The 26284-nt window shown below is 40.3% G+C and overlaps 5 protein-coding genes and 1 long non-coding RNA gene across 8 annotated transcripts; 5 read left to right on the forward strand and 1 right to left on the reverse strand.

The window, feature by feature from the left end:
• The first annotated feature begins 151 nt into the window (after positions 1 to 151).
• Positions 152 to 6504, forward strand: LOC145704886 (C-1-tetrahydrofolate synthase, cytoplasmic-like). The gene is given in 10 exon segments (XM_081782351.1): positions 152 to 532; positions 727 to 1047; positions 1834 to 1888; positions 2019 to 2145; positions 2211 to 2345; positions 4178 to 4947; positions 5043 to 5657; positions 5696 to 5921; positions 5966 to 6210; positions 6255 to 6504. Coding segments are annotated over 10 exon segments (2952 nt in total). The 5' UTR covers positions 152 to 248; the 3' UTR covers positions 6429 to 6504.
• Positions 6505 to 6934: 430 nt separating this feature from the next.
• On the forward strand, positions 6935 to 13618 carry LOC145705976 (uncharacterized). 3 transcript variants are annotated; one of them, XM_081783480.1, is made up of 8 exons: positions 6935 to 7049; positions 8336 to 8601; positions 10116 to 10221; positions 10801 to 10854; positions 11708 to 11968; positions 12020 to 12099; positions 12143 to 12271; positions 12368 to 13618. In XM_081783480.1, the coding sequence occupies exons 2-7, from the start codon at positions 8512 to 8514 to the stop codon at positions 12209 to 12211; spliced, it is 660 nt and encodes a 219-aa protein (XP_081639606.1). In that variant the 5' UTR covers positions 6935 to 7049; positions 8336 to 8511; the 3' UTR covers positions 12212 to 12271; positions 12368 to 13618. The 3 variants fall into 3 exon arrangements, with proteins under 3 accessions (XP_081639606.1, XP_081639608.1, XP_081639607.1); XM_081783481.1 differs by lacking the exon at positions 6935 to 7049 and adding an exon at positions 7856 to 7872; XM_081783482.1 differs by lacking the exon at positions 10801 to 10854 and having other exon boundaries at positions 6939 to 7049.
• Positions 13619 to 13800: 182 nt separating this feature from the next.
• On the forward strand, positions 13801 to 15752 carry LOC145704912 (kelch-like protein 18). Its single transcript, XM_081782375.1, has 5 exons — positions 13801 to 14070; positions 14116 to 14391; positions 14433 to 14884; positions 14931 to 15503; positions 15543 to 15752. The coding sequence occupies exons 1-5, from the start codon at positions 13815 to 13817 to the stop codon at positions 15750 to 15752; spliced, it is 1767 nt and encodes a 588-aa protein (XP_081638501.1). The 5' UTR covers positions 13801 to 13814.
• A 2899-nt stretch (positions 15753 to 18651) lies between these two features.
• On the forward strand, positions 18652 to 20601 carry LOC145704918 (kelch-like protein 18). Its single transcript, XM_081782380.1, is given in 6 exon segments — positions 18652 to 18907; positions 18953 to 19228; positions 19279 to 19730; positions 19773 to 20191; positions 20194 to 20344; positions 20392 to 20601. Coding segments are annotated over 6 exon segments (1764 nt in total).
• Positions 20602 to 23197: 2596 nt separating this feature from the next.
• Positions 23198 to 23602, forward strand: LOC145701128 (uncharacterized). Its single transcript, XM_081778356.1, has 2 exons — positions 23198 to 23234; positions 23301 to 23602. The coding sequence occupies exons 1-2, from the start codon at positions 23198 to 23200 to the stop codon at positions 23600 to 23602; spliced, it is 339 nt and encodes a 112-aa protein (XP_081634482.1).
• Positions 23603 to 24032: 430 nt separating this feature from the next.
• Positions 24033 to 24450, reverse strand: LOC145704829 (uncharacterized). Its single transcript, XR_014134501.1, has 3 exons — positions 24417 to 24450; positions 24220 to 24375; positions 24033 to 24178 (listed from the first exon to the last, which is right to left on the reverse strand). It is a non-coding gene; the product is annotated as an uncharacterized LOC145704829 (long non-coding RNA).
• Positions 24451 to 26284: the final 1834 nt, after the last annotated feature.

The following is a 26284-nucleotide window of genomic DNA, read 5'->3' on the forward strand; positions in this document are numbered from 1 at the left end:
TTGATGCTCAAATGGACTTATGAAAATACCTTCTAAGGACAGTTATATAATCTGTTTTGAAGTCAAAGCACCAAATTTGGCAAGCATACATCGTGGGGCGGAGGCTCGGAATTACTAGATCGTCATTTTTGGTTGTTTTCCCAATATTAATATTGATCAAATCGGCAACCGAGATCTCAGATCGGAAACCGAGATCAACAAAGAAAAATCTCATCGAGGCTCATTTTCCCAGCAAGAACTGGCTCAAAATGGCATTGAGACTTGACGGAAAAGCGATTTCCGCGGAAATACGAGAAAATTTGAGGCAACAGGTTGAGAAGATAAGAGAGAGTGATGAGAGTTTTCGACCGGGACTGGCGATTGTTCAAGAAAAAGGGTCTACCAACGCTAAATTATCAAGTTTTTCAATATGTTTTCAAATAAAAATCCTTCAAAAAGTCGGCGACAGAGAAGATTCTAATGTCTATATCCGAATGAAACTCAGAGGAGCAAAGGAAATAGGCATGAATGCTGAGCATATCAAGCTCCCAAGGTTGGTTTAAAATTGAAAATTTCAAAAGTCAACTCGTAAGAGCGAAATCCGCTTGTTACGCAAAATTCTTGCAGACGAATTTCCAGCTAGACCTCTTCTGGAAAAGCGTGAAACTTTGTTACCTCAAGTTATTGCCATATTTAGCTAGTGACCATAAATTGATTCTTACGTAACTATCGTCGATGTTTTTTCAGAGACATCACCGAGGACGACCTGATTGCCAAGCTAAAGTTGCTCAACTCTGATGATTCTGTCGACGGAATCATCCTTCAACTCCCTCTCGACTCGTCCAATGGAATTGACGGAGAAAAGGTGACGGAGGAAATTTCGGAATGGAAAGATGTCGATGGGTTGACAACGATGACAGCTGGAAAATTGGCGCGAGGAGAGAAGGATATCTTCGTCCCTTGTACTCCTAAGGGTTGTATGGAACTGATCAACCGGGCGAACATGAAAACTACTGGGAAACGAGCGGTAGTTTTAGGCAGGAGCAAGATTGTCGGGACGCCGATGTCAGGAAGGGGTCATTTTGGAAATCATAATGTTCATTTTTTCCAAGGATTTAGGATTTTTATACCCACTTATACTCTGAAATTAAATATTAAGAAGCAAAAGATATTTTGTTTCAAACCTGAGTTCGAATTCTATAAGCTAATAAATGATTTATTAGTATTAATGACGCGCTTTTTTTAAGGTTGGGCAAGTTATTTCACCCACATCTTGATTTTAAACCGTGGAACACCATACATATTTGGAATCAGCAGGATATTTTAAGAACTTTGACGGTTTTAGTTTCCAAAATTTCCACTTCCGGTCCGATTCTAGAGCCGGAAGTTGACGAAATTTTTGAGTTTGGCCAACTTGTGACCTATCAAATTGATTCTCAGACAATTTTCTATCATCTGAGAGAAGAATCAATGCCGACCGCGGTCAAATCAACCGCTAAAAACTGAAAGAAAAATCAGAAATTTATGCCTTTTTTCCTAGTTTTGCCGGTCGGTTTGACTGCGGTTGGGACGGTTTTTTTTAATGATTTTAAAATGAGTTTACTCAAAATTTTCTGAGCATCAATTTGATAGGTCACAAGTTGGCCAAACTCAAAAATTTCGTCAACTTCCGGCTCTAGAATCGGACCGGAAGTGGAAATTTTGGAAACTAAAACCGTCAAAGTTCTTAAAATTTCCTGCTGATTCCAAATATGTATGGCGTTCCAGGGTCTAAAATAAAGAAGTGGGTGAAATAACTTGCCCAACCTTAAAAAAAGCGCGTCAATGAAACCCTCCATGTTCTTAACCCTCATAAGACTTGCTAAAATGGGCAAATGCGACGGTCACGTGTTGCCACTCCAAAACAGAGGTAGGTGGTACCAAAATTCTTAGCGCGATTTCCTTATTCTTGATTTTTGACACGCCTACTTTCTGTCTTATCTCGCGAGTAGTAAACAAGAGACGCTATAAAATCAAGAGTTAATGACATCAAACTTAAGAACTTGGAAGAAATCTGCAGACAAGCAGATATACTCGTCGCTGCTGTTGGTAAGCCAGGTTTAGTAAAGAAAAGCTGGTTAAAAGAAGGAGCAGTGGTGATTGATTGCGGAATCAATCCTATTCCAGGCAGAGGGAAAATTATCTAGCGCAAACTAGTTCGGAAAAGGCATTTGTTAAATCCCCTTCGAAAGAAAGTACAAAGAAATCTGGCCAGAGATTGGTTGGTGATGTCGATCCGGAGTGCTTTGAAACTGCATCTGCTATGACTCCAGTTCCTGGTGGTGTTGGACCGATGACTGTTGCCATGCTGCTGAAAAATACTTGCGAAGGAAGGGGTAAAATTTAAAAACCATAAAGAAAAGGAGCCTTTGAAAACCCTGCACTTTATTCTCTTTTACTTAATTGAACAAACTACAAAATGATAGCATTTCGAGCAGGGTTCTAAATCGACTAGTCGAGTTTCGACTAAAGTCGAAGTCGAGTCGAGTCTTAGTCGAAAAGACTAGCTCGACTCGACTTGGTTGCTTGTGAGAAAAAGTCGACTCGACTCGACTAGAAAATCATATTGATGTCGACTTAATTTCGACTAGTCGAATAAGTCGAAAAAGAAGTTCAAGATGTAGTCGAAAAAGTCGAAAATCAAGTCGAAAAAGTCGAAAATTGAGTCGAAAAAGTCGAAAATTTAGACGAATAAGTCGAATTGAAAAGTCGAAAACATTCGGCAGTGAACTCAAATCTTTTCTAGATTTTATAAAAATAGGAAGAATTTTCTGAAGATATCATATTTCTTATTTTTTAGAAGCGCTCCATCAGTCGCCATCCTTCTTTTTACCTCGCGCACCCTTGTTCGCTCCTCCTCACCCATTTATCCCTTGCTCGCCGCGAGACCGCCAAAGCCTAGCTCGGATTGGGTCGCTCTTACTTTTCATTAAGCTTTCCATAAAGAACAATATTTTCGATTTTCATGAATATTTTGACAGCAACTAAGCTTGATTGTGTGACTTCATATGTACATTTTTGCTCAAAGTAGTCGGATCTTCAAGTTCAGGCTGGTTCTTTTAACAAAGGCCGCGGAAATCCCCCGTAAACAATGCAAAGAGCTTATTTCACCCTAGCCTTCTTGGTAACTCAGATTTATCCGTTAACTCTTTCGAGAAATCTCAATAAATGAATTTTGAGAAAAAAAGCATGAGATTTTTAATGAAGACAGTCTCAAAGTTTCAATCCAAGTTTAATCTCAAGCCTTCTTGCGGGGCTTCAAGAGCGAACAAGAGATAACACTGAGAAAGGTGGGCGAGCAAAGGTGCGCCGTCGAAAGCAAGGAGGGCGAACAAGGGGGCGTAGAAAGCAAAAGAAGGAAAGCGACCAAGGAAACTTTGGTGACAAAAAATGAGCAAAAGGGGGGTCTTGTTGGAGTTTAACCGCGTGGGACGAGTCGTATATTCGAATGTCATTTAAGACTTTAGGGGCCCGGTATTCCGAAACTATAAATCCGATAACTTTGAAATTTTAAATTAAGGTTGATTCATGCTCTCTCAGTAATTTGTGCAAATGTGGAAGTTTTATCACGGCTCAGTTGCACCTGACACGGGATTAAGTCTGGCCTACTCGAGCGCCCGCTGAGACTTTTACTGTAAAAACGAACCAATTTGTTTGTTTGAAATATTTAGGCAACTTTAATCTATATTTTTGATGGAATTTCATCAACTGTAACTTCTTTCGAGTGAAAAGAGCACGGAAGATGAGAATTAAAGTTTCTCACCTTCATACCTTCTCAAAAATAAGTATTTCTGACGAAACCAAAAACTGAATTCTGACATCAGCAAATGAAAAAGCACATGAAAATTAGTTTTTCTGATCTCGACTTTTCGACTTTTTATTCGACTTTCGACTTTTTCGACTTATTCGACTTCGTCTCGACTTTTTCGACTTAATTTCTAATTTTTTAGAAAATTTTCGACTTTTCGACTAATTAGTCGAATTAGTCGACTCGACTCGACTCGACTCGACTTAGGAGTTTCACAAAGTCTTTCGACTCGACTCGACTCGACTAGGGATTTTTTGAGTGACGAGCGACTCGACTCGACTCGACTTTTGATTTTGGGCTCAGATTTAGAACCCTGATTTCGAGATTCGAAAGATAGTGTTTACTCCAAAAAAGCAAGTTTCAAACGACATGCCTCGCTGATGCGCCTTACCGGCCATGTCGGCCCCTCTGACTGGAACTTGACGAAACTGCCACTTACTCTCCTCCGTCCAGTCCCATCCGACATCGATATCGCCCGTGCTCAGCATCCCAAGTACATCCGAACACTTGCCCTTGAATGCGGCATTCTGGAGACGGAACTTCTTCAATATGGAAACACAAAAGCTAAGGTCTCGCTAAAAGTTCTCGATCGACTCCAAGATTCTTCACCAGGAAAATACGTTGTTGTCGGAGGAATAACTCCAACTCCTCTTGGTGAAGGAAAATCAACAACGACGATTGGCCTCGCTCAGGCGTTAGGAGCGCATTTGGATAAAAACTGCTTCGCGTGCGTTCGTCAGCCTTCGCAAGGCCCTACATTCGGCATCAAGGGCGGTGCAGCTGGCGGTGGCTACTCCCAAGTCATTCCCATGGACGAATTCAACCTCCACCTCACCGGTGACATCCACGCCATCACAGCCGCCAACAACCTCCTCGCCGCGGCCATCGACACGAGAATCTTTCACGAAGCAACTCAACCCGACGAAGCACTGTTCCGCAGATTGACGACAGATAAATCGAACAAAGTTCGTTTCTCACAAGTTCAGCTCGATCGACTGAGTCGGCTTGGCATCGCGAAATCTGATCCAAATGAGCTTACGGCTGAGGAGAGGGTTCAATTTGCGAGGCTCGATATTGACCCGGAGCAGGTGATGTGGAATCGAGTTTTGGATGTTAATGATAGGAAAAGGGTTACAGAATCTTATATAATCAACGGTATGATACAATTTGGGTATTTTTGACTGTAAATACTGTATCAAATCACTAACCATCAAAAAGATATCTCCGAAAAATCACCGTCGGTCAATCTCCCACCGAGAAGAATATCTCCCGAGAAACAAATTTCGACATTTCAGTCGCTTCCGAAATCATGGCGATTCTAGCGCTCGCCACCTCCCTCAAAGACATGCGAGAGCGACTGGGAAAAATGGTCGTAGCTCTTGACAAGAAAGGAAAACCAGTGATTGCTGATGATCTTGGAATCGGCGGAGCTCTGACAGTTTTGATGAAAGATGCGTTGATGCCGAATTTGATGCAGACTTTGGAGGGAACTCCTGTTTTTGTTCATGCAGGGCCCTTTGCGAACATCGCTCATGGGAATTCTTCGATTCTTGCAGACGCCATTGCGCTCAAACTTGTCGGAGAAGATGGAATCGTCGTCACCGAGGCTGGTTTTGGCAGCGATATTGGAATGGAAAAGGAAGGGGGATAGACAGAAAGGATACTAGAATAAATAAAAAGAGAATAAGACCTATCCAGATTCCAGTTTTTCAACATCAAATGTCGCGCTTCAGGCTTGAAACCCGACGCAGCAGTAATTGTTGCTACAATCAGAGCGCTCAAGATGCATGGTGGAGGATCTCCCGTCGCTCCTGGCCGCCCTCTTGCCGATGTAAATCCACTAGAAATTTCAAATATAGAATTTTTTAGGAATACAAATCGGAGAATGTGGAACTCGTCGAAAAAGGCTTCTCGAATCTGAAAAAGCAAATTGAAAATGGCGTTTCCTTCGGAGTCCCTGTCGTTGTTGCTATCAATACGTTTTCGAGCGATACAAAGGCGGAAATTGAGAAATTAATGGAGCTTTCTCACGCTGCAGGAGCTAGTGAAGCGGTTGTTTGCTCTCATTGGGCTGACGGCGGCGCTGGAGCTACAGGTTCTTTTGCAATAAAATACGGGTTGAATAAATCGAAACTTAAGATTTGGCGAAGGCAGTTGTAAAAGTCACCCAAGAACCATCCAATTTCAAGTTTTTGTATCCACTAGAAGACTCGATCGAAGACAAAATTCGAAGCATCGCGCAAAATATCTACGGCGCCGACGACGTTTCATTTACTGAAGAATGCGCCGAGAAAATCAGAGTGTTTACTGAAGAGGGATTCGGAAATCTTCCCATTTGCATGGCGAAAACTCAGTATTCCCTGTCACATGATCCTGCACTAAAGGTATGTTGCGGGCTGACCATTTGATGCTCAGAGGATAAATTAAGGGTGCCCCTCGAGGATTCACGCTTCCTATTCGTGACATCAGGGCGGCGGTTGGCGCCGGATTCCTGTATCCTCTCGTGGGTACAATTTCCACGATGCCCGGTCTCCCGACGCGCCCGAGCTTTTACGACATCGATATTGACTGCGAAACCGAGGAAATTTATGGCCTTTTCTGAACAACTACTCACTGTCTCTTGTTTCCTTAAAATTTGCTGGGAATACATTTCATTCTTTCAAATTCTTCCCGAATCGATCTCTTCCAATTTCACCACATTTTTCAACTTTCGTCAAAACTCGTGGTCACGAGAAGCCCCTAAGTTGGCTCTTTGCCCATCCCGAAAAGAAGCCAACTTGACCTCCAGACTCGGAGTCGGGCTTAAAGTCCACCTGCTGATCAAAACTTGGAAGATGGCCAGAACGATGCAGTCTTCCTTTCCTCGGCCCCGGCTCGGACGTTTTAAATTGACCCCTTCGAAAACGGTGATAGCAAAAAGTACACTCTTTTAAATGCGATAATTGGTAAGAAAAAGGTCGATTCTTATCATTAACACCTGGTTTCCTCTCCTTTTCAGAGGTGCGGGGCTACCTATTCACATGTTCTGAAAGTGCTAATCTTTTCCGCGGGATCAGAAATCCTCATCCCTTTTACACTTTTCTGCTCATTTTTGTGTCTCCTACGAAGCCCCCTGACTGAAGCAGACTGAAGCTTCTGACTGTGTTTTCAGTCAACTGTCGAAAATACGAAAACGGAATTTAAACCCGCTTCCACCTCGCAAAATACAGAAAAAAACCAAGAGGTAAGAGAAAATTTTAAGAAATATTGATTTTTTTATTGAGAAAATGGCCGTATGGTCTCCGGGGTTAAGAATAAAGCACACATGTAGCCGGCGGTAAAATATTTATCTAAGGGTACGTCCTTAATATTTGCCTAGTTCAAAATTGAGAAAGTAAGCGAAGCTCACTATTTTCACACAAAAAATATTTTCTCCGTCAATTCACGGTATTTTCAACAAACGAATCGATCGATCCATCTTTTATGTGCATATTACTTTTGAGAATATGAATCAACTGTTGAATTTTGTTTATATTTTTTTATAAAAATAGCTTTCGACTATATTTTCTGTTTGACTCAAAATGACTTGAAAATCGATCAGAAAAGATAAGCCAAAAAATTTTTATTTATCATATGATGAAATTTCATATTCTCAATAGAAATATGCACAAAAATTAATCGATTTGTTTGTTGAAAATATTCCAAAAAAATGATTTCTATGAAAAATTCCTTCTTGAAATTCCACAACATCACTTTTCCGTGTATTCCACGTGTCTCAACTTGTTCCGTTTCCTTTGATCACGAGCTCATGATTTTAGCGTGACCTTATTTACAAACTTTTTGCCTGCCTTCAGGGCTCCTTCAAAACTTCCTTTCAAAAAACAACTGCGAAATTGCTTCATGCAAAATTTGGACTCACACTCTTCCAGTCAAGAGTTCAAGGTCATGTGATGTTTTTGAGTCTCAAAAGGGGAGATTCTTCTGGTTCTCTAGAATATTCTCAATAACAAGCTCGTAAAGAGGGGATAGCTTCAGTTTGCAATTTGGCAAGTTATCTTACAAAGCAGGTATATTCCAATAAATGCCGAAAATGGAAAAACCATCGGTTTCTTTCCATAAAATCATTATCTTAGTCTAATTTTAAAGGCTTCCCATTGAATAAATTCACTAAAAAATCACATACGATCTTTATTATTAAAATTTAACCTTTTTTGCTAAAGAAATTTTTTTCTTTATTTATTTTTCTCTTAATTTTCTTAATAAGTTAGTGACCTTCAATAAAAAACGATTTTCCGCCCTTTCGAAAACCAATTTCACGCCCCAATTCCCTCCGAATTCTAGAATACGCCCTCGAAATTGAGCCAGATAAAATTTCTCTTCGAGAAAAATTATTTCGAGTCGAAAAATCGGTTCGAAAAAGGAGCTGTGTCATTCTTCTGCTGTGCGGGTGTGGCTGTTTTTTGTCGATTCTCGAAATGGCCAATGGCTCACGCCTTCGCCTACGCTTTTTTTCTGAAGCTGCTTTTTTAGAGAGCTCGGCCCTGGCCCCACTCAACTCACAAACGCGACGTCCAAAAAAGCGAAAAACGCGAAACAGAGGAAAAAGAAAACACCGTGAAATCCTAGAAATCCGCTGGCCGGAACAAGAAGCAGCTGTACAGTAATACTAACGAAGAGTTACTGTAGATAGAGAGAGAGATAAAAAGATGGAGAACCAGCAGAAGGAAGATATCCAAGAATTATGCAAGGCTGGATGTGGATTTTTCGGCGCAAAACATCAACAAGGATATTGCTCGGTAAGAATTAGCACGAAATTTCACGCCCCGCTGCGGCAAGTTGATTTTACTTTTTATTGATTTCGAGTTAAAATTCAATTTGAGTAGAAATCAATTTGACGTTTTCGAATGAATGAGTCATCTTTTTAATCAAGATTATTCCTGAGTCATCCTTAGAGATTTTGACTCATCTTTTTTATCATTCATTAATTTTTAAAATAAAATATTTTCGATTTTTGAGTTGAAAAAGGCAAAATTGAAAAGCTGACTTAATAAGAGCAGGGTGGCACAATTGGATTGGAATCCAATTTGGAACCTTGTCCAATTGGAATTGGATTGGAAATTGGTTGGACAGGGGCATGAGATTTCGGGTCTTTCCAATTGGAAAATCAAATCCAATTGGAAAATTGGAATCCAATTGTCCAATTGGATTTTTGCATTTCAGGCCCCAAAATAGCGCTTAAAACGGGGTATTTTGGGAAAAAGAAATATTTTAAGGGTTTCATAAGTCAAGGAACACTTATCATCGATCAAAAACAAGGGAAAAAATAGTGTAGGCTGGTTAAAAATATGACTTTTACGTCTAAAAAATTGCGGTGACTTTAGCAGGAATGGCTTCGGATCCTATATTATCCGCTTGTTTTCCTCATAAAGCGGATTTTCGAGTCGGAAACGGGATGGCGAGGGGGAATTGGATGTCCAATTGGTCAAAAAGGGGTTCGATTTGACCGCAATTCCAATTAGAAGCCTATTTTCCAATTGGAAATTGACTTTCCAATTGGAATTGGAATTGGATTGGGAATTGGTTGGATTGGACAAAAGGCGATTGGATTGGATTGGCAGTTGGTTGGATTGACCAAAAATTTTTTTCCAATTGTGCCACCCTGATAAGAGATGACTAATTGAAATTAAAGGAGAACAAGGAAAATGATTTGGCTCGAGTATAGTAAATTTATCGCCTTTTTTCAATTACGTCATCATTGCGTAAAAGCCGAAATACCAGTCATATTCTCGTGTATTCACGAAAACTCAATATTGATATTTTTTGTGAGAAATATCTTTCCGCTCGGGCGATTTATCGCCTGTTTTTGCCGCTGAAAATATTTTATCACGCCTTTTTTTAGTTTATTCTCTTTCTTATCGCTATTTTAAATAGCCTATTTATAAATAAATTTATCGATAAATAAAGATTTTTATTCATTTTCAAAATAATAACATTATTTGTTATTGATTTTTTGGTCATGTGACTGATGATTCATCCGTGATGAGTCATTGTGTCACTTAGTTATTTTGAAATTGAGTTAACCGCGGGAAATACCGGTTTTCGCGGATTTTTTTTGGTTTTTCGAGTAATTCTTCAAAGGATTCTTGCGAAAGTTTCTAGAACATCCGTTATTTACGGCTTTCAAAATTTTAAATTCGTCAGTTCGTTTTTTTGAGATTTTCAAAAGCACAAAAGTCTTGATTCCCGAAATCGTAATTTCCGTAATTGCTTTTTATGATTATTTTATTTTGCTAATGTCTCCTTGTTTCAGGTTTGCTTCAAGGAAAAGCAATCACGTGATACCAATTCGGCCCCAGCACCTGCATCAACTGTTGTCCCAAGCGAAGAGAAAAAACCTGAAATGCCCAGCCCATCATGTAAGTCTTTCTTTTTCAGACTGAAATTTTTTTCCATAAAACTCGAATTCAAAACCGCGATTTTCTTCATTTTGCTAGAAAATTTTATTATTCTTTGAAATTTTTATAATAACGAAAGAAACCCATCCACTGACCGTGGTTCAGCGCGGTTCAATAAACTTTAACAAAAGAACCGCGGTGAACCACGGTTAGTGCTAGAGTTTATTTCGGTTCCCCTCATTTATCGCCTCGTAACACCCTCATTTCAAAATGAATCAAATTGACAAATGCTTCATTGGATTCTATTTCTTTGAATTTTTCCGAAAAGACAAGTCGTCTTTTCCACGGCGAGTGTCTAAAACCTCAGATTATGTCTGATTCGAAAGACGGGTCTCAATAAAAATCCCGTCTGAATTCAATAATCGCGTGAAAAATAAAATAATACCTCGTGTACGGCCCCTACGAGAAGATACAGTACCTATACTTCCTATTCACTCTCACTCCCCCGAGGGCAAACTCGATTTCCCTAGCGACGCTTGTGAGTCATCTTTTTTCACCACTTTCTCATGCATATTCTCAAAAAGCCCAACATTCATTCAGCAAACGGTAGAAAACGAAAACATGAGGAGACTAACAAGAGCTCGGAACAAGAGGGTAAAGACTCATTATCAAAATCCCTTTATCACAAATCCAGTTATCATTTTCTTTATCAGTTACTCTATTTTATCACTGCCATGTGTATTCCTCTAAAAAAGAGTCGAAGATAATGAGGTTCAGGAACCTGTGTAGAAAACCTGAGTCAAGATTTTAAAAAATAGAAAGAGATCATGATTTCGGCGAAGCTTTTCATACAAGCTCTTTCAAATCCTGACTCAGGTTTTCGACACAGGTTGTCAAGCCAAGAGCTAGGCTAGTGAAACCCCTTTTTTAAAACGAAAGCTTAAGATATTTGGATGCTTTTCTGGCTTCGATTATTTTGAAAATATACAGAACAACCTGCGTGAAAACAAATATTCCCTTTTTCCAAAGTCCAAAAAGTGACCCAAAGTTTTGCGCTTGGGCTTTGTGCCAGTTTTTGTTTTCAACCCCGTGAGCATCGATCAATAAATGAAACAGAGCAACCCTCCTTTTTTAGTCATCCTCATCATGTGACACATGCTGAGCCCTTTATTGTCTCGATCCATAATGAGCATGAAACATGCTGAAAACTGGCAAGCCTTCAATGCTGTTTTCCGACTTTGATGCATTGAACCTATAGATAAAAGGTTCTCTAGGGTCAGGAGTTTTAATCGATAGAATTTGAAGCAACTCTTGTTGATGGATGGTCTAAAAGACCGAGGATCCACGCTTCTTTTTCCAATAGATTAGGTCGTAGCTAATGATCAATAAAGTTATCTATAAGACGTAGATGCTATTTTTGGGCATTTTGTTCCCAAAGCAAAAAGAAGGAAGATTTTTTTTCTGAAATCTTCCATTTTGTCTGCAAGGTTATTAAAATCTCGTTCAGCCACCCGTCTACCTTCAACCGATTCGGAGAGCCAGAAGAAAGTCACCGACTCCATGGCGGACATGAACGTCAACCCATCTACCTCATTGCCCATCCCATCAGCCAGCCCAGTCAAGGTCGAGGACGAAGCCTCGACTCCCGAATCATCCAGCGCTGAACCAAAATCGCCCAGCGTCGTCGCCGAAGACTCCCCCGCTGCTCCACCAGCGAAGAAAGCAAAGAAGCGATGCGGCGTTTGCAAAAAGAAGCTCGGCCTTACTGGTAAATCCTCCTGCTTATCAGCTTGAATCCTTACTGAACCTTTCTTTCTAGGCTTCGAGTGTAGATGCGGCTTGTTATTCTGTGGCGTTCACAGATATTCCGACAAGCATGATTGTTCATTCGACTACAAGGTAAATCCCAAATAAAATTATAATGTTTTGACCCCTTTTTTAGGAAAATGGAAGAGCTGAATTGGCCAAAGCCAACCAGGCGTGCGTCGCCGAGAAAATCAACAAGTTGTAAAATCCCAGCACTGTGTTTATATTCACCTCTTCTCCTTATATCTGGATATATTTATGGAAGGTAAATCATTCTCAATGCTCCCATCTATATTTGTCCGGGCTGCTCAACGCATCCTGCTCAAACATGCAGCAACTAAGCCTAACATTTGCTTTTTAGTGATTTCGACCACGTGATGGCGCAACCTCCCATTGTTCATTATTCCTCAAAGTCTTCACTGGACCAATTGCTTTTTCAGTTTCCGTTTATTTTCTGATTGGATTATTATAGGATCCGCCACGGTTTCTTCATAATCAACTTCATTATATTTACTAGTCTTGCTATCTGTATCTCATCATTTTCAGTTGAACGCGGTTTTAGGGTCATTTTTTTGGGAACACACCCCTATTGTTGTAAATCCCGTTGCGAAGGAGAGGAGAATGATCATTTTTGCATATTCATTTTATTTGAGAAAAACTGAATCCGACAGTAAACTGCTTGTTTATTCACTCGTTCAGTATTTACAAGATACAATCACCAGAATTTCTAACAGATTTTGGAGTGGTTATGTCTTGCAAACATTGGATTAATCACTAAACAAGTAACTCACTATCTGGTTCAGTTTTGTCGAATAAAATGGCTAGGTAAAGGATGATCATTAACCCCTCTTTTGCCACGTGATTTGAAACCATAAGGGTGTAGGCCTTCTTTCTGGCCCTGAGTACCGTGAGTCAGTGGCTCTGATACATAAACTAGCATTTTGCTGCTTTGTATAATTTGAACTAGGATTCGGTGTGATAGAAACTAACCTCAACCTCTCCGGCCAAGTTCCCCCCATCGAGCTCTATCGTTCCTTATTTTCTTTTTTTTCTTATTTTATTCTACTCGAAAAACATGCGACTTGAGTAACTTGTCAGTCTTCAAATAGCCGAAAACTTTCGCAAAAAAATCGTGACAAATTTCAACTCAATTCAATTTCCGGAGCTTTTATTTCTCATAGAACGCTTCTTCTTCAATCTACGATACTTACAGACTGATACAGTAATACTCAAGCCGCATTTTTTTTCAAAAAAAACCTCACGTTCAAGTTCTACACCAGTTAATTATAATTGACAAAATAACATCAACCAAAAAGGCAAAAATTAAAACCAAACATCTCTTGTGTAAATCGCTACTCTTCATAACTCCAGTTTCACTTTTGAGGCGTGCTATGAAACTAGCTGATTCCACCCTACTTTCACACAACATCAAAATAATTACTCTTACTTCGGGAAACAAGATTTTCAGTCCTGTCCCTGCGCCCGCTCATGGCTGCCCTGTGCGCCGCGACGGGTTAAAAGGACGTCAAGGCTAATGTTCGTTGAATACAACCTATTTAAACTTGTCAAACTTTTATCCAACAAATAAATATAAATAGATTCACAAACACAACGTCTCGGTTTCTTCTTTCTTCCATAAAAAATCGGAAATATTGTTCAAGGAGCATGAAAATTCTGCAGGTAATTGGCATCATTTTGACCGAGTTTATTGAAAATCTCTAGAAAGTAAAATGTAGAAGTTTGTTTCAAAAGCATTTATCGCTGGTTTTTCGTGATCCGTATTCTAACTGCCAGGAAGAAGAAAACTTATGGCCTCGTCGTTCGAGGTGTTTTGTCATAAGTCCTCCTTGTTTTCGTCTAGCTTCAATAGCTTTAAAAAGTATCGAGAAGAGTCGAAAGCAATTGACGTTGTCATCAAAACTGGCCCTCTTCGATATAAGGCCCATGCAATCATTCTTAGCTCGACATTCCCATATTTTGAGACACAGTTGATGTCATCATGGCTAAAGGGAGCTGAAATCAATCTTGAGATTCCCGGAGTCGACTCAGGGACTATTATTACAGGTAATGATTCAGTTCGTTTTTTGGAAGAATTATTCGATCAATTAGTGATTGAGTATGCTTACACTGGCGAGATCAAGCTTTCAAACGAGACCGTACAATCCGTTCTCGTCGCTGCACAATATCTTGGATGTGAACAAGTCATCACAGCGTGTTTCGATTTCATGGAGTGCAATTTGGGTTCGGAAAATGTTCTCGATGTCTTGCAACTTGCAGAGCAGATCTCCCACCCCGATTTGGCGCTTCGAGCTCGGCAGTACATTGATCGCTACTTTTGCGATTTCTATAGACTACCTGAATGGAAAAAAGCGCGGGCTGCACAAGGTAAAGTCAGGGTTCATAACTAAGTTAACTGATTTTCGCAGTAACGATCATTCTTGCCTCACAAACGCTGCTTGTCGATAAGGAAGCAACAGTCTGGTCAGCGCTAAAAATCTGGCTGATGGCGAATCCATCCTGCGAGGCAAAACTCATTCACGAAATGCTCAGCCAAGTTCGTCTGCACCTGCTTTCTCCACAATGTCTTCGCGATGATGTCCTAACCGTCGATTTGATTTCAAGCAACGCCCAATGCCGAGCGTTGATAGATAGTGCTCTGAACCCACATGCTAAACCAAGCCGTAAAAGAAAAATTTCTGAGGACAGAATGGTAAAAATATGCAACGAAAGTGAACGACAAGACTTAAGATGGTGCTCACACTTGGAGAATGACATTTATATTCTTACTACATATGCCGATGCTCTCGACTCTAATTTCGACATGGGTGCCTATAATCAGTGGAAACATCTTGTTGTAAAGTTTGACCCGAATTCAAAGGTGGGCTTGACTTTTTTTTGAAATAATTGATAAAATCATTTATAAGAAATGCGAATCCATGGCGCCTATGGAGAGTTATCGCCAAAATTATGGAGTGGCTGTCTTGGATGGAATGATCTACGCACTAGGTGGACAGGACTCGAAGGAAGTTGAACGATTCGACCCTAAAACGAACGAATGGGAATTCGTTGCGAGTATGCTTTGCAATCGTTGGTACCCGGCATGCTCAGTTATGAACGGCCGTATATATGTGTTTGGTGGAACTCTCAAAGACGAATCCTCCCTCAACGAATCTTACGACCCAGAAAATAACTCCTGGGAAGAAGTGCCCGCTATGCAAGTATCTCGAACCGCTGCAGCAGGAACTTGCTTTGAAGGTAAAATCTATATTACTGGCGGAATCCACTACAGCAGTCAACCTGAAGAAGTGCTTGATTCCATGGAAGTATTTGACGGAAAGGAATGGACGACAGGCCCGCCAATGCTGAGTGTTCGATCTGATCATGGAAGCCTGATCTATCATAGAAAGCTCTGGATTATCGGCGGTGATATTGGCCCCGCTAAGATCCCAGATTGTGAGCAGTTTGATTTTGCCTCTCAGCAATGGACACGCGTTCAGGTTTTAGGGCATTACCAAAAGCGATCTAAAATTTTTAAGTTTTTGAATTTTGAACGATCCTGCCTCGGGGTTGCTCTGTCGGCAAACCGAATATTTGCATTCGATGGGGATAATGGACGAGGCGACTCGTTCGAAATTTATGATCCCAAAAACGGCTGGTCTTCCTCAAATTATACGAACCAGAGGCCACAAGGAATACAAGTTCAAGTTGCTGCTATTCCAAAGAATTGCGCTTCCCTACGATTCTAAGAAATCTCTGGTGCGCGGCCTTATTGCTACCTTTTTTCTGCCTTCATCGAAACATCCATTTTTTATTAAAAATAAAGTATTTTTGCAGTATTTTATAAACTTTATGCTTTGATTCTTTTACAAAAAAAAATCAGAAATTGGCATCATTTTGACCGACTTTATTGAAAATCTCTAGACAATAAAATGTAGAAGTTTGTTTCAAAAGCATTTATCGCTGGTTTTTCGTGATCGACATTCTAACTGCCAGAAAGAAGAAAACTTATGGCTTCGTCGTTCGAGGTGTATTGTCATAAGTCCTCCTTGTTTTCGTCTAGCTTCAATCGCTTTGCCAAGTTCCGAGAAGAGTCGAAAGCAATCGACGTTGTCATCAAATCTGGCCCGCTTGTATTTGAGGCCCATCAAATCGTCCTAGTCTCGGCTATTTCTTATTTTGAGACACAACTTATGTCATCATGGAAAAAGGGAGATGAAATCCTATTAGAAATTCCAGGAGTTGATCCAGCGATCATCATATCAGGTATTTTTGCAATTTATTTTTTCTTACAGTAATTCGACTAGTAAGTGATTGAGTGGGCTTACACTGCCGAGATCAAGCTTTCAAACAAGACCGTACAATCCGTTCTCGTCGCTGCGCAATATCTAGGATGTGAACAAGTCATCAAAGCTTGTTTCGATTTCATGGAGCGCCACTTGAGTACGGAAAATGTCCTCGATGTCTTGCAATTTGCAGAGCAAATCTTATGCCCCGATCTGGCACTTCGAGCTCGCAATTATATTGATCGCTATTTTTGCGATTTTTTTCGACTACCTGTATGGAAAAATGCGCCCGCCGAACAAGGTTCAGTCATAGTTCTAAACTAAGCTTTATTTATCTTCGAAGTAATGAGCATTCTTGAAAAAAGCGCTTGGAAGCGAGTTTTTCTCTTCACGAATGATTCGTGACGAATCCACTTTGCTAGCGTCAAGTGTTCGCTTCCGCCACCAAAAGACGCCAAGCTCACCATCGAAAAGACCGACCACACTGAGAAAGTGATTTTGGTGCTCGACTTGGTCAGCAACAACCTCTTTACGCTCACTTTCGCTACTCTTATCGCATTCGTCTTTCTCTTTTACAAAAGATATTTCTTCGCGAGAACTGTAAACGAATTTTAAATTAGAAACATGGACAAAAAAAAAAGAAGACGTTCAATAGAGCGGATTTTGGATCGCGGGAACAGCACGCGCAACTATTCCCGTCTGCTGGGGCCAATGCCGTTAATATTAAGGAGCCCAACGGCAACGAAACACAGCAGGTACCTCAACATCTTCTTAATTCATTCAAACAGTAGGTCAGAACCTTAGCTACATTTTGAATACTTTGAGAAAATTCCCTTCAAAGTTACTTAACGTTTTGCTCCCCATTGATTTTCCAAATGCAGTCATCAACAAGTAGCCAAGCAAGTGTGTCTGCTTTGCTTTTAGCAACAAGCAATATGCAAAACAATCCGATTTCCAAATCAGCTTTCATTAAAATTCCATAAGAAAAATATGTATAATGAATATATCAATAATTTGTTTAGAAGCAGCGCACAAGAAGGCATCGAAGAGGATCAAAACGACGAGCCCGACTCTTAGAAAAACGACGGGAGCAACGGGTAAGTTCATTTCCTTTTCACACGATTGCATAAGATTCACTTTTGCATAATTTATACATTTATGCATCCGCTAAACTTTAGAGTCTAAAGATTATTTAATTTTAGGCAACAGTCTATGATAATGGAAACGTTGTTTACAAGCCCGGCGATCGAGTTTATGCAAAGTGGGGAGACACCTGGTGGAAAGCGAAAATCCTCAGTATTAGTCTGCACGTAAGCACGCCTCCCATGCTAGTGGAGTAAAACGCCTTCGCGAGCAGATCGAAGCCAAGAACACCCAAGAAGAGTCACTTAGGGCAAAGAACAATGAAGCGCACGCCGAGTCCAACCGAATCAAATCCAAATACGCAACAGAAGAACTGCAACAAGAAACGGAGAAAAAAGCCGAGGATAAAGAAAAACTCGAGCAGCAAACTCAACCTGGTATGGAAACAGCCGACGTTCAAACTCTTTAAAAAACTTATTTTAGAATTCGCTGGCCAGCGAACTTGTGACAACTTCGACTGTACTCTGACAGGCTAAATCTGGCTAATGGCGAACCCGTCCTGCGAGCCCTGAAATGGCTTGATTCCATGGAGATTTTTGACGGAAAGGAATGGACGAGAGCCCCGCAAATGCTGAGTGTCCGATCTGATCATGGAAGCTTGGTATATCATAGAAAGCTCTGGGTTATTGGCGGTGAAAACCGTCAGGGTAAGATCCGAGATTGTGAGCAGTTTGATTTTGCCTCTCAACAATGGACACGCGTTGAGGTAGGAAGCTATCGGCTATGCCGATCCAATTTTTATTTTCAGTTTTTGTACTTTAAACGATCTTAGCTCGGCGTTGCTCTGTCGGCAAACCGAATATTTGCATTCGAAGGGGTTAATGGAGAAGGCGACTCGTTCGAAGTTTATGATCCCGAAAACGGCTGGCTCTCCTCAAATTATACGAACCAAAGGCCACCAGGAATGAGTGTTAAAGCTGCTGCTATTCCGAAGAATTGCGCTTCCCTACAATTCTAAGAAATCACTGATGTGCGATCTTATTTCTACGTTTTTTTCTGCCTTCATTGATACATCCATTTTTTATTGAAAATAAAGTATTTTTGCAGTATTTTATACACGAAATGCTTTGCTTCTTTTAAAGAAATACTCGAAAATTGACATCATTTTGACCGACTTTATTGAAAATCTCTAGACACTAAAATGTAGAAGTTTGTTTCAAAAGCATTTAGTGCCGATTTTTCGTTATCCAGATTCCTGCTGCCAGAAAGAAGAAAACGTATGGCTTCGTCGTTCGAGGTGTATTGTCATAAGTCCTCCTTGTTTTCGTCTAGCTTCAATCGCTTTGCCAAGTTCCGAGAAGAGTCGAAAGCAATCGACGTTGTCATCAAATCTGGCCCGCTTGTATTTGAGGCCCATCAACTCGTCCTTGCCTCGGCTATTCCGTATTTTGAGACACGACTAATGTCATCATGGAAAAAGGGAGATGAAATCTCAGTTGAGATTCCAGGAGTAGATCCAACGACAATCACCTCAGGTATCACTTCAATTTGTAATTTCGGATAATAATTCGATGAATTAGTGATTGCATGGGCTTATACTGGCGAGATCAAACTTACAAATGAAACCGTTCAGTCGGTACTCATTGTGGCTCAATATCTCGGAATGGAACAAGTCATCACAGCTTGCTTCGATTTTATTGAGAACCACTTGAATTCGGAAAATGTTCTCGATGTCTTGCAACTAGCAGAGCAGATCTTTCGCCCCGATTTGGCGCTTCGAGCTCGGCAATATATCGACCGACACTTTTCTGACTTTTTTCGACTTCCTGTTTGGACAAGCGCGCCTGCTGAATTGGGTAAAGTCAGCTTTTTTGCAAATTCATTATTAAAGGCTTATTTTTTTCAGTAATGAGCATTTTTGGTTCGTCTGATCTGTATGTCAAGCAAGAGGCGACTGTGTGGGCTGCCCTCAAAATCTGGCTCATGGCGAATCAATCTTGCGAGGCAAAGCTTATTTTTGAAATGCTCAGCCAAGTTCGCTTGCACCTACTTCCTCCAGAATGTCTTCGCGACGATGTCCTTACCGTCGATTTGATTTCAAGCAACGCCAAATGCCGAGCGTTGATAGATAATGCTCTTAACCCAAATGCAAAAAACAACCGAAAGCGAAAGATTTCCGAGGAGAATGTTGAAGAAACATGTAACGAAGGCAAACTATTAACCACGAGATGGTGCTCTCACTTGGAGAATGACATTTATATTCTGACTACATTGGCCGATGGCTTTGATTCTTATGACAATGCCCCCGACTTCTATAAAGGACAACATATGGTTGTTCGGTTTGATGCTTACTCAAAGGTAGAGTCATTCTTTTAATAGAATAAATAAAGTTTCGGTAAGAAATGTGAGCCAATGGCACCGATGAAGCGGTTTCGTCAAAATTATGCGGTAGCTGTCTTGAATGGAATGATCTACGCGCTAGGTGGAAACGATTCCAACGTAGTAGAGCGATACGACCCTCGAACGAACAAATGGGAATTCGTTGCTAATATGCTGTGCTCGGACCGACTGTGGCCGGCATGCACAGTTATGAATGGCCGTATCTATGTGTTTGGTGAAAATGGAAAAGAATCAGCCCTCAACGAATGTTACGACCCAAAAAATAACGCCTGGGAAGAAGTGCCTGCTATGCAAGTTCCTCGAAGCGCTGCAGCAGCAGTTTGCTTTGAGGAAAAATATATATTACTGGAGGAATTGTCTACGGCAATGGAGGTGAGGAATGGCTTGATTCCATGGAAGTTTTTGACGGAAAGGAATGGACGAAAGCTCCGCCAATGCTGAGTCTTCGATCTGATCACGGAAGCCTGGTCTATCATAGAAAGCTTTGGGTTATCGGCGGTGATAACGGCCCCACCACGATGCGAGATTGTGAACAATTTGATTTTGCCTCTGAGCAATGGACACGCGTTCAGGTTGAAAGACATTATCAAATGCGGTCAAAATTTTATTTCATTTTTAGTTTCTAAACTCTGCGCGATCTTCCGTCGGCGTCGCTTTATCAGCAAACCGAATCTATGTATTCGATGGCGACGATGGAGAAGGCGACTCGTTCGAAATTTATGATCCCGAAAAGGGCTGGTCTTCCTCGAATTATACGAACCGGAGGCCACCAGGAATAGGTGTTCAAGTTGCTGTTATTCCGAAGAATTGCGCTTCTCTTCAATGTTGAGAAATTAATTGATAAATTATCCTGCTCTTTTTTTCTGCCATCATTGACTTAACAATTATTTTTATTGAAAATTAAGTATTTTTGCAGAATTTCACTAAACCAATTGACTCCACTGTTTTTCTCTCACAAAATCAACGAGCTCTAATTCTGGCATCACCATGAGTCGACAAGTCTCGTTCCTTTTCCCTTCTTCAGAAAGCTGAAAACCCTTCATTTTCAGCCCATTATATTTAGTCGTCGGTCCGAGATCATTATCCTTCAAACATGTTCGATGTATCTCATCTAATTTCATTTCTAGTTCTTTCAGATCATTTTCGAAATTTTCAAGTCTCTCGATTTTTCTCCAAAATGTTTTGTTGAAACGGTCGTAGATAGCGGTATCGAAAAAATTCCAATTTCTCATTTTTTCTTTTAAATTTTCATCAAGTGATCTCTTGTCTTTTCTCGCATTGTTGGTAAAGTAAAGGAGATCGCCCCAGCTCCAGCATAGCTCGTTTCGGAGGAGAACCATCGATTCCTTGAAATAATCGGAAATAAGGACAAGATCGAAGTTGTTTTCCATCGATTCTAGCGCTTCTTCTATTGCATTTTCGTCTAAGTGATTGAAACCAAGGTCGAAAGCCATGTGATTCTGTTGAAAAACGAGGTTCAAATCGGACTCGTGCCAAATCGTCTTGTTTATTGGATAATCTTTTTCAGTGTATTTTTTCGGATTTGAATAGAATTCTTCCAGAGAGCCAGCTTCTTGAAACGCGGTCGTGATGTCGTTCATATAACTGAAGGTGCTTTCGTAGAGGCCAGGGATATCACGAATGATGGTGATGGTTTTTGCATTCGAAATGCTGGTGTAAAGGCTTTCGGATGCTCGAAGATGATTTGCGATGATCTTTGGAGTTTTTCCGTTCTCAAGTGGTCGAATAAAAGACGGATTAAAAGACCTTGGATAGTTGAATCGGTTTTTTCGACCGATCGGAATCCCTATCGGAAGGTGATTCTTGAGACCGTTGCGAAAAAAGATATTTTGCATGGTCGAAGAGGCAGTTTTATGCGTCTTCAAAAAGATAATTTTATCAACAGGTGAGCATTTGTTTGAATTCTTTCGTACTGTTTTCTCTTTTCTTGGAACTTTTTCCTCCAAGAAGAAACTGAAACTGCTGCTATTTAGTTAAATTTTAAAAATAAATTACCTCTCATCGAAACCAATTGACGCAACAAGCAATAACATCAAAAGTAAGCTATTTAAAACCAAATTATCAAGACTTCTCCTCATTATTTTCTCTTAAAAACTCTCTAGGATCAAAATTCGACTTTTCGAAAAAATTTTTTCTTGGGATTTTTACTTGAGTGAAATGACATGGAATCGCTTAGGGGGGTTCGGAGCTGTCCTTGTTCTGTATAAACAATTCAATTCACTATAAAATCTATTACTATCGGTCCCATCAATGGTTCCGCAAAGAAAGGCTTAGAGTAAATCAAATTTGAATTCGATTTCTTCAAAATTTTATTTCAGAAAATTTCCAATAAATCCCATTTCGCTCCCTTCGTGATGCTCCTTTGTCAAATCTTCTATTGTTTCTTCCAGCTCGCTGAAAAAAGAACAGAATTCAAGACCGTTAATTTTAAGTTTATTACATACACTTCTTGTTGATGAAGAATCTCAGTTGCGAGGACCAAGTTGCAGATTTTCTCAATGCCCGCCATGTCCATCTTTTTCAGGTCGTACCTTTTGGTCATTGCTAAAAAATAATAAATTTTCAATGAAATTTTAGTTTTGTAAAATTGATTTACCAATGCAATTGATGTACATTCCATTTAAATCGTAGATATTAGGATTTCCATGACGAGAAAAAGAATGTGCAAATGTGAAGAAAAGGAAAATTGAGGAAAAAGATTTCATTTTTCGTTCTAAGTTCTAACTTGATTGTGAGCCCTGAAAAAGTTTCGTTGTATATATACTTTAGAAGGAGTAGATAAATAATACACAACACTTTATTGGTTAACCGTGGCAAGTGCGTCTGTCAGTAAGTGTTTTAAGAATGCTACACGTGCTTATTCGGCTGCCAACGGGCCCTCGAAACTTGAATAAACAGGTGTACCAAAGTATAAAGTTATTAACAGGGGAAATCACAAATAATTGAGCATTTCTTTGCGCTTAGCAGAGTAAGCATATAATACAATTTTAGAAAGCCCAGAAGCTGAGGATCATTTTGACTATTGATACCGGGGGAGATCTTGTACCCTGAGGGCATCTAGGTACCTCCAAAGTCCCGAAATCTTGCCAACTTCGGAAATTTGAATTTTTGGGTGCCTTTTGTGAAAAAGTACTAAATTTTTGTCAAGTTCCCAACTTCAAGAGCCTCTAGCTCCTCAGGACTTTACTTTTAGCTGGGGAAATATCTTTGACACAAGTTGACATAATTTGAATACAAGAATCAACGAAAAGATGAACAAAACTAATCATTTAGCGAAAAAAGTAAAGACGTACGATTCGTGTCGTCGCGTCTTGGAAATGTCAAGTTTTCAGCGGTGAATACCTAATAATATTCGTGCCAAGTATAAATTGGTGAAAGTTCTTTTAAATTTAACCTCTCGAAAGATGAAAATTGTCGCATTTTTATTCTGTCTTGTTTCTTGTAAGGAAAAGACCTAAATTTCAAGCAACCAAGACAAAATAAGAGTAACTAAAAATTTACTTCTAGGCCAGGGCCTCTACGGCGATTTCATCCGGGCAATGCAGGGAGGCCACCATGACAAACAGCACAAGGTCGACTTCAAAAAGCGCAACTACGGGCCCCACGAGAACGTCGACAGATTCGACATGATGCTGAACGATTGTCTCGACAAGGCGTTCGCTTCGAACAACCTTGACATTGGTCTCGACAAGTTCCTTAGTTTCATGAACAAATGCGAGGCGGAAGTGCTCGCAACCGTCGCAGGAAAAGTCTTAGCAGATGTAAAAGAGCACAAGGTCGATTCACTTTCTATTATGGGAATCATGTAATGAACAAGAATAAAGATTGAATAAGACGATTAAAGCCGATCTGGACTGAAAAAAATGACAACTAGTAATAACTCATCATGACAAAAAAATCTTCTTTCTTCAATAAAAATTGCAGTAATAAAAGTTTATTATAAAAATGAAAGGAGAATGCCTTCTTAATTATGTTTCAATTACGGTTACGTCGGATTTCGATTTCGGTGCGCATTTTTCTTCACTAAGATTATTGTTAACATAATTTGTGATACGGTATCACTGATACCCTAGTTATCTTACCATTCATTTCTCTGTCCACTGGAAGCCACGACCCATGAAATAGTTCCGGAGAGTGAAAGAAGAACAGAAACGATGATAAATGTCGTTCTGGGCTTTTCAGGGAGGTCAAGTGCGACGAGATAGTGACAAATTACAGCAACGGACGAAAAGGCAAAAATGCAAATTTGAGTTGGTTTTACTTTCGTCCACCATTTCTTTCAACGGCTTTTCAAGAAAAAAGAAAATGATGATTTGTTTTTATTGTTATGCCGATCCTTTGGGTATCTAGGCCAGTTTTCAATCGGGTACCAGAATCCTGTTTGTCTAAAAAGAATATTGCCAAAAATAAAAAATTAGTTACTTACGCGTATGTCACCACCGGGCCAGTTTGCAGCCAAGTCCAGCCCATTTTGGCCAATGGTGTATCAGTTTCCTTTACATTGAAATAATTCACCAGCGTCAGAATAAACGCTCCCGTGTTCATCAATGTTACCATCATTGACAGGATAAAGTATGTCTTTCTGAACGAAAATCATCGAAAAGACCATTGAAAAAGTCTTACTTTGAAAATTCTGGGATCATCTTGCCTCGGAAAGATCAACTCTTGAATGATAGAAATCAAGGTGCCGAGGCGCCAGGTGAGCTTTTTGAGAACAATGATGGTTCCATGGAGAGCGGTTTTTGCGGTCGGCTCACTTGAAGGCCTCTCACAAAGGTAAAGTAACGGAAGACTGTATAAAGCTTCTACTTAGCAAAAGAATTTTCTAGAACGAGAGAGAATGTTCTGAAATTCAAACCTTTCAAAAATTATATACCGGTAATATAATTATCGCTGCCAATATAAACTTTTTACGCTTGATTTGATCAACACAGCACGCACGACTGATCCCCTATCACTTCTTTTCGTATAAACGCCGCTATTCTTATTTCCATGTTCATTTGAAATGATCGTTAGGTTTACCCTTCTCCTTTTAACGGGAAGTTTTGCAATAGAATTGGACCTAAGCAAAAGCGAGGAAGAATGCCTTGATAGATTCATCAAGAAACGATCACTAGAGATATATTACAGGGATAAAAAACAAACTTGGGATGAAGCTCGCAATGAATCCTTGGAAAAGGTAAATGAGGTCTACGCGCAAGTTCTGAGCATGATAAACGAATCGCCCGAACAAAAAGTGGTTCAATCTTCCGGAGATTATTGCTACTTCCTCATGGGGACCATGGAATCTGAAATCGACAGCACGATTAATTCCTGCACCTCCCAGGGGCTCGCTCTTCCATTTGAAAACGTCCCGATCGGAGAAATCTATCCTCAACTGAATAAAGAAAGAAAACCCCTGTCCAAGGAAATACAATCTCGAATGAAAGCAGTAACATCACTGACTGCATTACACTCTGAACGGGTCTGGATAGCTAACATCGTCCAGGACGGCTTCGAAGGATGGTACAATCAGAACAACAAGCTTGGAAGTATCCTGGATATCAAGCCGAAGAAATACGCTTTTAAAAATCCTTGTAACCCATCGTGGGTGGCTAGTCACTTTGATGACAGCAACAAAAAATTCGAACCGTGGGTCCGATCGACTGGAGAAGAAAAACGCCCCTTCACATGCATCAGAGATACGACGCAAGAATGGAACTTCCAGAGAAAAGAAATCATCCAAGTGCCCGAAAGACAGCGAAAACACTTCCCCGCATTCATGGGCAATGAAACTCGCATCGTTGTTCATCAATACTGCGATCCCCCGCAAATGACAAAAGACAGAGAGACTTGTCTTCCATGGAAAAAGAACTGGATGAAGGTTGAAGCAATTCGAGATACTTTGCGAAGGAAAAATTTAGCCGTCAAAATAAATGAAAAATGCGAGAAGGATGAGAGAGGCACGGAGCATTGCACGTGGGATGATGAAATCTTTTACGAATTCATGAGACTTGGATGGGTGAAAGATTCGAAAAATGGAAAGGCTGGTCACTGTGGAATGATTGATCGCCCGGTCAACGAATGTATTCAGGCTAGGCTTTGACTAACAGTATAAAAAGGGCCTTGTGGCCTTGTTCATGTTTCACCTTTCTGCATGTGTGACCTTGTTCATCCCGTGCACGATGTAGCCTTACTTAGAGCTAATACTCATCTCGAGCTTATCAATCATAAAAAGCCTAAACCAGATTAAAGATTCAAAATACGTTCTTCAAGAATGCATCCCCTGTCCGAGGGTATGCGACGTAGAAGATGGCTGGTATCCGAGAATGCTGAAGAGTGTACCGGTAAAGAACATGGGACAATATCAAGGCGAATACGAAGACTTGGCCGTTTGTAGTAAAACATTCGGAAAAGACAAAGGTTCAGAACGACTGAATGCAACAGAGGCCTTTCAATTTTGCTTCAATCTTGGCTGTAAGTAAAAATATTGGGAAAACAACTGATGATTT

This window comes from Oikopleura dioica, chromosome PAR (assembly GCF_907165135.1).
Source record: "Oikopleura dioica chromosome PAR, OKI2018_I68_1.0, whole genome shotgun sequence".
Lineage (NCBI taxonomy): Eukaryota > Metazoa > Chordata > Appendicularia > Copelata > Oikopleuridae > Oikopleura > Oikopleura dioica.